Source organism: Trematomus bernacchii, unplaced genomic scaffold (genome assembly GCF_902827165.1).
Source record: "Trematomus bernacchii unplaced genomic scaffold, fTreBer1.1, whole genome shotgun sequence".
Lineage (NCBI taxonomy): Eukaryota > Metazoa > Chordata > Actinopteri > Perciformes > Nototheniidae > Trematomus > Trematomus bernacchii.
The window spans coordinates 6,865,906-6,879,673 of NW_022987705.1; the positions used below are offsets into that span (position 1 = coordinate 6,865,906).

At 39.0% G+C, this 13,768-nt stretch overlaps 2 protein-coding genes across 3 annotated transcripts; both read right to left on the reverse strand.

The window, feature by feature from the left end:
* Positions 1-795: 795 nt before the first annotated feature.
* sparta (spartin a) lies at positions 796-7,357 on the reverse strand. Of its 2 annotated transcripts, none has more exons than XM_034140526.1 (8): positions 7,207-7,357; positions 5,784-6,575; positions 4,090-4,284; positions 3,422-3,578; positions 2,978-3,172; positions 2,622-2,783; positions 2,326-2,416; positions 796-1,608 (listed from the first exon to the last, which is right to left on the reverse strand). In XM_034140526.1, exons 2-8 carry the CDS (start codon positions 6,555-6,557, stop codon positions 1,359-1,361), a joined length of 1,824 nt encoding a protein of 607 aa, XP_033996417.1. In that variant the 5' UTR covers positions 6,558-6,575; positions 7,207-7,357; the 3' UTR covers positions 796-1,358. The 2 variants fall into 2 exon arrangements, with proteins under 2 accessions (XP_033996417.1, XP_033996418.1); XM_034140527.1 differs by lacking the exon at positions 796-1,608 and adding an exon at positions 1,629-2,125.
* A 294-nt stretch (positions 7,358-7,651) lies between these two features.
* ccna1 (cyclin A1) lies at positions 7,652-10,988 on the reverse strand. The gene is made up of 9 exons (XM_034140306.1): positions 10,930-10,988; positions 9,684-9,827; positions 9,346-9,553; positions 9,146-9,261; positions 8,835-9,061; positions 8,517-8,721; positions 8,293-8,406; positions 8,080-8,213; positions 7,652-7,874 (listed from the first exon to the last, which is right to left on the reverse strand). The coding sequence occupies exons 2-9, from the start codon at positions 9,825-9,827 to the stop codon at positions 7,820-7,822; spliced, it is 1,203 nt and encodes a 400-aa protein (XP_033996197.1). The 5' UTR covers positions 10,930-10,988; the 3' UTR covers positions 7,652-7,819.
* Between the last annotated feature and the right edge of the window lie 2,780 nt (positions 10,989-13,768).

Genomic DNA, 13,768 nt, shown 5'->3' on the forward strand with positions numbered 1-13,768 from the left:
AAAATGTAATTTTATCATTTAAATATTGAATTGTTCTCTCTTAGTAAGATCCCATTTTCAATAAAATTGCGGTCTTACCTTGACTTGAAGATGAAGTCCATTTGCCTATCCTTCTGGACAAACATTTCTATAACTTTTTTGTAAAAGTCCTCCTTATCTTCTTGTAGTTTCAAAAGTCTATCATAAATCTAATCCATAGATTTATGATAAAAAAATTATAAAAGTAGGGTAGACATGTGGATGTTATCCGGCTGATCAAAACGTGCATTTATCTAACAGGTACGTTTCCCACAGATCTTATTTCGAGCTATTTTCTAAAATCCTCTGGAGAAATCTCATTGCTTTTTTGTGCTTACTTCCTGGTTTTAGGACGCGCCACTGCAGCTCTCTCGTCTCCTCTTCACACAGCACACTTTTCGCGGCACACGTACTTACAGCCAATCAGCTCTGAATGATTTGAGATGACGTATGGTGGGGATGGTAGCTCCGTGCCCCTCTGGTCATTATTTTTTTGCCACACACATTACATTACAAAATACTCTGAGCATGCGCAGTGTAGTTTTTACAGTCATCGTTCACTTCACAGCGAGAGGAAGGGGCATACTGTAATCAGGTTTTGTCCCACATGGCTCTAAACAGCTCAATAGGCACACACTGTGACTGTAGACACACTAATTAGAAGAACACAGACTAAAACAGCAATGTACAGACGAATCAGATGATTAAACATGATCTTAAAATATATTTTATATATTTTTTTATTTATTTTTTTGCATTTTTGTAATCATTATTTGTAATACTTTCTGCTGACACTAGGTGGGGCTGTGCCCCACCTGCCCCTAATGACCAGTCGCCACTGCATAGGCCTACAGATGGTCAATATACAATTGTTGTTTGTCGACTAAAGATGCTTAATGTTTTATCATAGGCCTAAAGTACACAAAATGTGATAGTAAGTAGGCCTACTACATAATAAAAAACCTAAAATACTACCACAAAATATTTCACGTAACCCAAAACAATGCAGGCAAACACAGTAACAAAGTGCTTTACAATTTGAACAGAAAACATTTAAAACACTAAGAGAAGGAGATTAAATAAAAGCCAGACATTTTTTTTAGAGACAGAGAGAACAAACAGAATGTCAAAACATAAATAAATCACAAAAAAGCAATTATAAAGTAAGCTTTGACCTACAAAAACTGTTTGCAGACCGAATCTCCTCCGGCCCCTGACAGCTCCTATTAAAATACTTAGTAGGCTTTTTAACAACTTCTTAAGTAAAATTGCACTTTCACTTGGGCTAACTTCAATATTTGTGCTATTTATCAACATGCAAAAAATGTCATTTGTCATGTCTATTTTTTCTTCTCTTCCTCTTTCTTCTGCTTTTCCTTCCCATCTGACTCTGCTTGATGTTCTCGTTTCTGCGCCTCCTTCCCTTCAGCTTGTCCTCCCGGGCCTTTGACTATGGCTTTGGCTGTCTGCTTCCCAGCAGTCTTCAAGAAGGCTTTTATGCCCAGATTGTCAAAGTTGTATGCAGTGACACCAATATTAATCGCTGATTTGAGAGCAGTGTCTGTAGCTGCTCCTGCATCATTACCATACCTTTGTCATGAAAAAATATGGTGGAGTTAGGAGAGAGTGGGTTGTTTGTAAGAAAATAAATTAGGGTATGTAAGGAACAGAAATAATGAATTAATGTGATATATCAAACTGTTTTTATTCACATTAACACACCAAAGGTCAAGACAAATAGTCATATTTCACGTTGTAGCATTTTTATTAGTTACCATCCAGGAAATAGGGCTACAGATAGTATCAAGAGCAAGAGCACACCCAGAGACACAAACATAAAAGAAGCTAAAACTACTTCAAGTGAAAAGAGAACCCAAAACAAATACTTTATATGTCTTAGGAGAAATAATAAAATGAGAAAATTCTGTGTTAGCTGTTGCATAAGAAAAGTCATAGTGAGGGTTCTTTCCTTACTTGATCTAGGTTAATGAAAGTATATACATGAAAGAGTTGATCAGTAGTTAGTTCAAAAGTCTTTGCCTTTACTCCCCCGTGCAGTCATATTTTAGTTTTTGTAGTTTTTATTAGACTTTCTAAGGCTTTAAATCTGAAAAGAAATAGGTAAGAAAGCAGATCAGTTTCCCAACGTACCAAAAAGAAAGCAACACAGTAGGATGGTATTCTACTATTATTCAAAGAAACCAAGTAGATTTAGAAAAAGATTGAAAACAAGATCTACAGTAGTAACATTTGTATCAATTAAATAGAAAAGCAGAAATGTGAAGTGTGTGAAATGTCAGAACTTACTTGTACGTCACAGTTGTGACAGTCTCTGCTGAAACACTTTTGCCAACCAGCTTCGCTCCGCACTCCATACTAGACCAAACAGTAGAGAAACCTGGTTTGGATGAAAAGTAAAATTCAGAACTCCAATAAGACTTAGATCACCCACATTTAGGTTAATATTTCAAATGCCATTATATATCAAATGCCAAAACATATCTGACTGTTTTGACAGTTGAAAGGGATAAAAAGTAAATTATCAGACATTGTAGAAAGATAGTAGTACTATACCCTGAAATTCACACTGTTTTGGTAAATACCTTGTACACTGCTGGCTGCCACTAACTTGGCTCCCTCCCAGTTGGAAGGGCCGCCATCTTTATTCTTCTTCAGAGACTCTGGGACCAGCTTAGCGCCCTGTTTCTTCAAATGGGGAGCCATCTTGTCTGCCATGTGTCCTGCCACTGTACTCACTCCATTAACTGTAAATATAAACATGCAAAATATACATCCGTGATAATTCATAGTACAGAAGAATAATGACATGCACTGTATACAAAAGATAAAGAAAATCAAATGTAAGTTTTCTTCAGTTTTGAGAAAAGTGGATAACCACGCTTTTTAAACATCGTTGTATCTAATATAATCCTTTATCTTACTTGGAATAAGTTCTTACCTAAGAATTGGCTGACTTTCACAGCCCCCCCGGTGGCCTGTTTAGCCACCTGCAGACTTTTGGTGACACGGGGGCTGACCTCTGAAGCAGTTTCCTCGGGCGTGATGTGGTCCCGGATCTTGGCTGCTCCTCTATGAACGGCCCTTCCAGTGGCCTCGGCTCCTTTTACTAACCCAAAACTCAACCGTGTAGCTCCTACACACAGAAACATTTTGGGTGTTAAACGTAAGTTAGCAATATCATTGATCGTTGTGTTGTTTAAATATCTACTACAGGTTAATTAAGAGTTGTACAAAGTTTTCCTTGAGGCACTAGGGAAGCAGCAATGGTAAGCAGTGCCCTCTAGTGGTTATTTTTATATATAGCAACAGCAAATGTATATGGTCTCTTTACAAAAGTACAAAATGGTGTTGTATTTCTTTATTAAGGCTCACACAAGCACACCTGTCAAGATTCCTTGTGCCATCTTCTCACTCCATCCAGGAAGCGGTGGTCTGTCCTTCTCCCCTGATGGCACTGTGAGCCCTTCAAGCTCTTTGGTGGGACCTAGGGGGACTTTCTCACTCAGGTTGATGACCTCTGAACCTTCCCCCTCCGGACCCTGTCAGGGAATCCATCAAGTCATATTGCTATACATTAATCACGAAAGGACACACAGTAAGAGACTCTTAAAACGTGTACACCCAGAGAGGAGATTCCTGTAAGCCGTGACTCACCCCGCTAAGAATGTTTTTACCCACAACATAACTATTTAGTTCCTCCTGAAGTGTCAAGAGAAAAGAGTGACGCTATAGGCATTCTACAATAAGGTGTAGTCCTTATTATCTCTGCCGCTTAGGCTATGTTTTCAATTTGATTTGTTTGTTTGTTTGATTGCCAGCTGAAATACTGAAACAAATATTTAAAAAATAACTTAATGGAAGAGTGTAGCATCAGCCAAATAAAAAAGCCTCTAGATCGTAGAGGATCCGAATCCGATTGCCCTTGTGAATTTAATTGATAACGTTTCAATACCCTACTTTTCTATACAAACAAAGAAAAACACATTGTTACAAAGCCTTGACTCCAACTACATGCATACCTATCCCTACATTTGAAACATAAAGACTGACCTGGATCCTGAGTTCAGCAAGTTGTGAGATGAGGTCCTTAAACGTCTCTCTGTGGGCAGCAGGCAGCTCAGAAGACAACACTATGCCCACGTAGGACCCTGGAGTCGCTGACAAGACGTCAGGGAACATGAAGATCCCAGAATTAGCCAACAGCACTGGAGTGTCTGTTGTCAGCGGGTACAGACAGTCACACACCTTGAAAACACAAAGACACACACAAAAAATGAGGTCAGAATGATAAAGGTCATCATCACCCATGTACCATCATTACCAATAAAGGTTGTATTCACTCTAACTGAACTGGTCAAATATTCCAATGGTGGCTTCTGTTGAGACCACAATTGTTTTTCCAGTTCATAATATGTGAATTGTAAATCATCCAATGTTATATCCAAATGTACTTCATATGTAAAAGGCGGTTTCTTTTGAGGCCTACAGTAAATGTTTGCTACTGTAGATGCATTGTCAATTCCAGGAAGCAGTTTCCCCTGCTCCTTTTGACCCCATGTTTTCCACTCTCAAAGACACATGATAGGATTTTAGCCCCATCAGGACTTATGTCAGTCATCAACACAGACATAATATAGACACAGCTGCATAGTGCCACTGGTATGCCGCCTGACAGAATAACCCCGCGAGGGCGCAGGACACTGACCAGCAGCACAACAGAAGTGCAAAGTCATCTGTTAATGGGACTATTGTCCTGCTGGGAAACAAAGCAGGGCCAGAATATAGCAGAGCAGCTGACCAGCCATGGCTGGTGGGAAACAGAGTCATGGGTTGCCCTGCAGTATTCTTCAGCATGGTATTACATGCACTTTGTAGAGGTGTCAGAATACAATATTGTTACTTTATGCGTTTTATATTGAGCAGGTTGTCAGAAGGCTTACAGGGACAGGGCAGATAAAGATTCTATAAGCAAGCTAAAACAAAAGTCATGCATTTCACAAATACATGGAGAGTAATATAGCTCAAACATTGATACCACAATGGTATTTACCAACTATTATGGTATTTACTACAATGTTTTTCACATTACTAAAGTATGATCTAAACATTGTTGGAGTGTAAAAGCATTATCGACATTGTAACTAGAGCTGATATATATATCTATTAACGAAAATGTATTTTGATGATAAATAAATCCTTTTCCTTTTCATGCAAAAACATTTTATATTTTTTGTTGAACCATATTGAGCCTTTGGGGTATAAGTGACAGGTATGTTTCACTTTTCTAAGAGGTTTTATAGACAAAACAGCTATCATTGGCAAATAAAGAAAATAATCAATGGATTAATGGCTTATGAAAATTATCAATAGTTGCAACCTGAACTGTAAAACTCTTTCAAATTTAGTATAAATGTGGTCAGGGAAAATAAATTCTCAATCCAATACAGCTTTAATGCTGTTTTGTCATTCCATGTGCATGTGTTGTCAAACTCAAAGTGCACATCGCCCAGTCCGTCATTTGAAAGCAGAACATTTCTTTGTGAGTAGTACTCATTTTATACACTATATACCAACAAAGTGACTCATAGTTAGTTCTAAAACTGGTCTTATGGAGACAAAGTGGTTTCACCCGGGGTAGTTTCCTCCTCACACACTCACCTCTAAGACACACGCCCAAGGAAAATGCTTTGCTGACATATCCACACCCAGATGCATACACGTATTATGACATATTGCATACTCACATGTAGGAAAGCTGAGGGTCTTCCACCATTGGAATTTGTGTGCTGATTTTCAAATGTGAGGATGCGAAGGAAGCCTGGGTAAGACAGGGCGCTCACTTGCCCATTCGCTGCCACGAAAAACATCTGCACCCCAGAGGGGATGTAAAGCATCTCGTTTCCATCTTTTCCTGCTGATGCCCCGGTCTGCCTTCCGAGCCTGAAGCCGCCTCCAGCAGAACTATAAGACAGGCTGCGGTGGCCGACAGTTGGCTGGGGGCTGTATGCTGGAGGCTGGTCCCCTGGGTTAGCCATGATTCCTGCAGGGAGCGTGTGCAGAACAGCAGGGGCAAGAGGCCTAGGAGGGAGGTTTGGGGTTGTGCTCTCTATAGTGGTAGGTACGGTGGGGTACAGACGGTGGAGGGAGCTTTGGGGGGGCTGGCTGCTCTTTGCCAGGTCAGGATAAAGACTGAGAGGTAGATCCATCAATAGGCCGCCTCTCTGTGCTCCTGTGGTCTGCTGAGAGGTCTCCATGTCAGAGAGGTGGGTGGTAACAGTCCTCAGAGAGTCCCTCATCTTCTGCTGAAGCTGCCTGGCTGTATCCCAGAATGCTCCCTGATGCCTCTTCCCCCCAGTGGGAACTCCCAAGCCTTGGGTGAGGTGCTGTCGGCCTTTCCGGTAAGACTCCAGGGCCTCAGCTTTTTTCCCGGCCTCTTCAGCAGCCAGACCCCGGCTCAGAGAGTGAAACGCCAACTCATACTGGTCCTTGATGATCAGCAGCTCAGCAGGCTCAGTCATACTGAGGAGTGACAGGTGCTAGAAAAAGCAGGGACACAGTGAACAGATAAACAGTTCATCTCTAAATGAAAAAAGTTGCGTCTGTATTTGCAGTCTGTTAGATTAACCATAAAAAGATGCATACACAGTCAGGGATTTTGTCCTACAACACATACTGTAAATATTATACACTTAGATATTTGTGTACTTTAGTTTAAGGCCAATAGTTTCAAAAATGAACACTTTGACTGAAAACGACAACGTTGTGTTTATTAAACAGAACGAGGAAAGAGTTAAGAGCATGCACCTGTCACCCAGATATGCAGCTAAACCAGCTGTGAAAAGTAAAGAAAGACACATTGCCTACATAAGCACTCTGGCAGCATTAAGGCAAAGTACATGAAAAAAAAAAATCTCTGTTATGTTATTGTTGTTGGCGACTATGACAGGTTGTAAATAGCCTGAGCAAGCGAACACATCAGGTTTAACCTGAACAACAAGACCAGGGATTTGCCTGTGGGCTTTATAGAAGCCCTCTTAAGAAAACAACTTTACAGTTAAAATAACAGCGTTTAAACATGTATTCATAGGCTATCAAGTGTATCAAAACATAAAATACCTTTACGTTTTCAGACAACTTACCTCTATGATAAACTTTAATATGCCTTACCTTGAACTTTAATATCCGGTAAGAGGAGAAAACCACACAAATAGGTAGTTTCAGAGTCCTTATTCAGTTTTATACAGTGTTTCCGTACTTTCATGGAAAATGCCAGCAAAAATATATGCGTTCACTTCACTGGCTGCGTCAATCTGGCGCACACCCAGCAGGTACACACATGCGTCAAACCAGCTGGAGCGACACAAATGGCTTCCGGCACACACTTTCAAAATAAAACCCATAGACTCAACAAAATGTTAAAATAAAAACTTTATTTAGAAATAAAGAATAAATAAAACACAATTACTTTAAGTGTGTTTTCTATCCTTTGCAATACAGTGAGACATGAAATATAAACATTTGCACACACAAAAATGCTATGGTAAACACTTATATAATCATAATGGTAGTGAAAGTAACAAAAGAAAAACCTGACATTGAGCATGAACACTTGCCAGTATTAAAAACCATGAGGTAGGTTTTAATAAAAAATGTTTTATTGAATTTGTATAAAATATATAGAGGAGTTTGCCATGTATGGGTTTGGCAGTGGAATCAGCTGGGTTTGTTTGGTTCTCAGTCTATTATTTTCTGGCAGAAGCGTTCAAGAAGGGTGGGGCAATTATTCATGGGAAGGCAGAGCAGCAGGTGCAGTGATCAATGAAACACGAAAATACCTGTAATTGGAGAGAATAAAGTTACATTTAGAGATTTAAAATGAAGTCCTGGACACATCAACAACTCAAACTTTCTGCAAAGCACACCTGAAATATCCCAAAGGTCTGTAATTTGCAGTAGCTGTTTGTAAAGTTGTAAATGTATATATATATATATATATATATAAGTTTAAATGTATATAAACAAATACAAACTACGCCTTACTTTGAAGTCTTATACTTTTCCCTGATGGCCTGTTGAGGACGACTCTCTGCACTGATGTACAGCTTGTGGAGGGCAGTCATGCAAGGCACAATTTCCGCAGTGGTATAACCAGTAAAGGCATTTAAGGAATCGGGCTAAAATATGGGGAGAAGTTGCCTAAAATGTCATATTTTTACCAATTCCTTGACAAGACAATGATCTGGGCTAACTTACCCAGAGAGATTTGTTTACAATGTAAGCAGCTAGGCAGTATGCTCCAGCTGCTACTAGAGATGGGGTGTACTGTAAGAATGGATCCATTTCCAGCAGGCTTAACTCTGCTACATACTAGAAGCAAACAAAACACACTTAACCAAATCAAAATATCATCAAGGTAAAAACAGCAGCTTTAAAAGGTAGTGGGAACAAATTTCTCTTTGATAATGATTTTTGCTAACCTGGGCCAGGTTCTCTGTGATGGTGCAGACAGGGTGGACGGACATGAAAAGGCGAAGAAACTGGTTTGTTGTGGGCACTGCCATCCGAAAGGACAACACTTTTAGGAAAACATGCTCCATCCGGACCAGCTGTTTCTTAGTGTAGGTGCCGTCTGTGGTGTACACAAACTCATTCAGCTCTGGGGGGCAGATCTCCTCGTATTTTCTGCAAGGTGACAGAGATTAGATGATGTGAGTCTCAAGACCACCAAATGTTATTACCAAATCAGAGAATGGACTGAACAAAAAACAAATCTTTAGAGACAAACAAATGCTTACGCAGCAATCATTAACGCAGCTGTGCCGACCAGCTGCAACTTGCCACGTTTCACCAATGCAGTGTACGACAGAAAGCGGTCTAAATAGTTGACGGCAAGGTGCAGAGTTTCAGAGCGAAGCCTGTATTCCTGGACGACTTCCACCAGCCAGTCCACCAGGATCACTCGCATGCCATTGGTGATCTCTGGATGTTTCTCTAAGTAGCCTGGCTTTGGCCTGGACTTTATCTGGCATTACAAACAAAAGCAGTTATGAGTTATTTACAATGGACTGTGGAGCAAAACGTGCTCATAATTTAGATAATTTCTCACTTCACGCTCCCTCAAGTGCAGATGAATGTCCTCCGCATATTCAGAAACACACAGCACTTCCTTTGACATCAGGGATTCATCTTGTTCAGACTGCATAGAAGCATCATCGTCTGAACCTATAAGAGTGAACAGCAATGTAGTAAAAAATGTACAGACTGAACCAGGAAAAAGCCTAGTAAATGTTTCTTTGCCAAACTCACTTATACTCGGTTCCATCAAGAATCTTAAATCAGCAGTAGTTTCGGCCACTACGTTATAGCTCTCTGAGACAACTTCTTGACCAGAAGGAGCAAGAACAACTTCACAAGCCTCCTCAACATAAATATCAAAGCTGGAACTGGAGGGACGGTTAAGGAAGGCGAGATGGGAGCTGTCTGAGATTGAACTTTGTTTGGAAAATGTACCTCCCTGTGGAGAAAAAAAGAGTGATTGGAGAAGGAAATATGCTTGCTGAAATGTGATTCTTATGTGAAAGGAAATGTATTTGAAAAGGTTCTTAAATGCTACAAACGCTCTCCACTGTGCCATTCTCACTTACCTGGCTGTAGGATCGACCATGATAATCATTTTCTGACAACACACCGAGGACGATGCGCTGCTTGCCTCGCTGGACCTGCACGGGATGTGGAATGTTTTCTTTGCTGGTGTGACTGCCGCTATGGGCATTTGTGCTGAAGTTCATCTTTAAACAAGCAAAGATAAAGTATTAAAACATAGCATTCAGGAAAGAAAGAGTAACAGAAATATTTCATGAAATAAATGAGATAACTTGTAGGTATGTGATTACATATACAACTGAAAATTGACCATTATTATAGTATTTGTCAGGTTCATGTATGCAGTAGGCCCGTGGTTCCCAACACGGGTTGCCACATAATTAAATGATGGTATCAAATAAGAAAGAAAAACCTTTACACCAAATGATGTACATTTTTTCAATTCATTCATTTTTTGTGAAATGGGTTTTAGCACAGATATAAACCGTTTTATATCCATGTGTTTCAGCTCTTCTGCCTTTTGACCACTATAAACTATTCAATTGTGACAATCTGACCGAAACATCAGTTTTAAAATCATTTGCAATCTTTAGTTAAAAAAGAAGCAAACCACACAAAATACAGCATTTCAATAGGCCTCTCATTATGTTTTTTTTATGAATAAATGTATCTTTAGAATGGCAAAAAACAAAGGCATTTTTTTTCATTTGCCTGAATCAAGGTTGAGGTATTAAAAGTGCTTGTTTTCATTTAAAGACCAACATATATTCAATTACTGGCATACCACAAAGGATAGGCAACAATGGAGAGGCTGGGACCAGTGAATAGCTATTCTGCTTTAAAAAAAAACAACATTATTGATCACTTTTGAATGAAGTTGAAACATATTTTTTTGGAATATATACTTTTTAGTTCTGAAGGTTAAAGAACAGATCAAGGAATACAAAAAGTCTCACAATTGATTAAAAAAAAATGTGTGTGGAGAATTACATTAGTTTTTTTGTAATCAAATAAAGTCTAGCATCAAGCATTTTAATAGAGGTCAGTAAAGTGTGATATTTACTCACTTCTCCTGTACGCAAGTGAACTGAAAATGTAACATTACCATGGTTACAAGAATGTATTACTCTCCAAGAATCACATAAACAAAAACTAAGATAAACATCGAGTAAAATACTGTAGAAGGCTTCAAACTAAGTGCATCCCTTCACTGTATCACAGAACACAAACAACCACAGGTTGTGTCGGCTTCAAACATAAAGCATATTTTCTTGACTGCAAACTCACCGTTATCAGGATCAACGAAGTAAACAGCAAACGTTAAGAAGGTGAAAGGAAAAACCGGTGCATTCCACTAGAGCGGAGAAATTGACGGTACAATTCTGATATTTGCTTTTTTGCAGACAGACAGCGACCTCTTGCTGCGTTTAAGTGACTTACACTAGCTTGCTGTGTCGTATGTTATTTATCCGAGCGAAAAAAGTTTCCTTCAGGTTTGCTTCTAAAAATAATCAGCTGTTTCCTCCGAACGGCTTTCTGACCAATCACGTGCCAGAACGCAACAGCTGACGACGTCGTGCGTCAGGAATCCCTCACTGAATTTCTAAAATGATTTATAATTTAAATAACGGATGGTTCTGTTTTTGATTTTCCATGACTACCTTAAATTCAGAAGATATTGTTAGGTAAAGCACCTATTTATTAGCTGTCCATAAACTGATACATGTTGGATTTGGAAAATGACTTGTATGGAGCTCAACATTCCCATTAAGGATGCTATACCTTTCCACTGATCTCTTAAACAAACTCCAATACATAGTAAATCTTTAGATAATGCTTGGGTTATTATTATTTATATTTTAACAAGATGCAAATACTTTTTTGTAAAATAGTTGTGATGCACTAATATATTTTGTACAAAAACATACATGTAGTTTTTTTTTTTACCATTAAAGGTAGGGTAGGTAAGTTTGAGAAACCGGCTCGAGATCGCTAGAATTTGAAAATACACAACCGGAGAAAATCTGCCACTTCCTTATAGAGCCCCTCCTCCAACACACACGAACTCGCACATGACCAATGAGGGCACGAGATAAGTTTGTGCACAGATGGAAGGCTGACAGGCAGGTAGGCCATCCAGTTATTTTAGCCGGTCCGGCTAAAATGATTGGTCGTGCTTTTTACAGTACTACGGCTTCCACAGATGACATTTTTTTATGGATTTTTTGTCAAAGCACTTAAGATATTCATTGCTATCGGGATGTTCAGAGCATTCCATGAAATATAACAAAAAGTGTATCTCGAGCCGGTTTCTCAAACTTACCTACCCTACCTTTAACTCTTGTCTTTTTTTGTATCTGTTAATGACACATTTTCCTTATTTGTATTCATATTTGTGTCCTTTCTGTTTCACATGAACGTAGTCAGTTTCTCTCCCTTTTTCGAGATGTATCGAGATTTGTGCTTGATATCATTATCAAAGCAGTTTATCGTACATGTCACTGGGATTTTTCTCACATATCTGGATTTTCCCTTTCAGCTGGCAAGTTTCTCTTGACTGCAGTTAGTCACCCTTTTGTTTTGTCTTTTACACAAAAAAAACATTGGTTTGAGGATGAAAGTGTTGCTGCTTCTGTCTGAATGCCTTCCTCTCAGTTTTCTCCTCAGCAGGGTTTAAACTGAACTCCATGCTGAACGGGTCACTGCTGTTGGCTTTGTTGTCGCTCTGCAGAGGCTGTGTGCTTGTATCCCACATCAGAGAAGCAAGGGTTTTCTATTGGATAGAAAGCAGAAATTCACAACTGAAAACACACCAATTCTACATTATAATATATTGTCTTGTGGACCTGTGCAATATTAAATGAGGGACCCTCCTTAGACTCATAAACACAAACAAATTAACAATTTAAAAAAGCTCAAGATAAAATAGAATAAATACATATTAAGTATTAGGGAAAAAAGTATATTTACTGTAAAAACTCCACATTTGTCTGAGTATGAGAGTAACCTGCTGATGTTCTAAAATGTCCATCAGATGGCAGACTTTCTCTACAGAAATAATCGTCTGATGTTTTTCATCTGCAGTAAATCCACGGTTACGTCAAATAACCATTTTACTATTTGTCAGATAACGTAACAATATGGATGCAGAATTTATCGCTGGGCTACAACCCAAATAAGTCATAAATCATACATATTAAATGATCATATTACATTGTGAGCCTGTTAAATCAAATTTTACAAATTCCCACCGAACCTTTGCTCATCCCAACTCCTCAGGGATGGAGATGGTGCAAATCTGTGAAATACCAAAGTTAAAGTGGGACGCACCTTTCTGTGCTTGCAAAGCAAGCTGATGTTATGAGTTGCCTGAAATGATCATTGTTATGATGATTATTAGCCACAGGCAGAACTACAGGCGGTAAAGTAAAGAGTCATGGAGCTCGGGGGGGCCCAGGAGCATCAACCACAGTGTTGTCATTTTGCTGCTGTTTGCTCCAGTGGAGCAAACAGGGGATTAAATAATCCAATTTCCAATCTTTAGGCTGCTTATTGAACCTTCAGCCAACCGTCACTCTTATACTTTCCTGTATGTGTGCATTTATCATATACATACGAGGTGGATAGAGCTACCGTCCTCATTTGACCATAAAAGTGTTCCACCTCTAATCCAATGTAAGCATTTCTTACATAAATATTTATTCTTCTATCTTTATGTAATTAAATTAGACCTCAGTAATCTATCATTGATGCTTCTGGTCAAACACCATGCAACAATCTTTGGAGGCACATTTCACCCCTAAAAACATTACTATGGAGCAGAAATCCCTATGGCTGAATTTTGATAGACCAGGTGCCAATATTTACCAGCATTGCTGCAGATTAAAACCAAACATTTCCCTTTTCCAGACCATGTATGCACAAATATTTCTTACCATTAATTATAATTAGATTAATGAATGAAGAGCATTCCATCAACAGTGAACTAAGATAATGTAATTCTGAGTGTTATTATATCTCTTATTAGACCTAGGCACTTATTAGGCACTAAAAGCATAATTTCACAACCCTGTGTAGCTTGTGTGACATTGTACAGTTTGTGGAGCTGAAACATATCAATACCCAG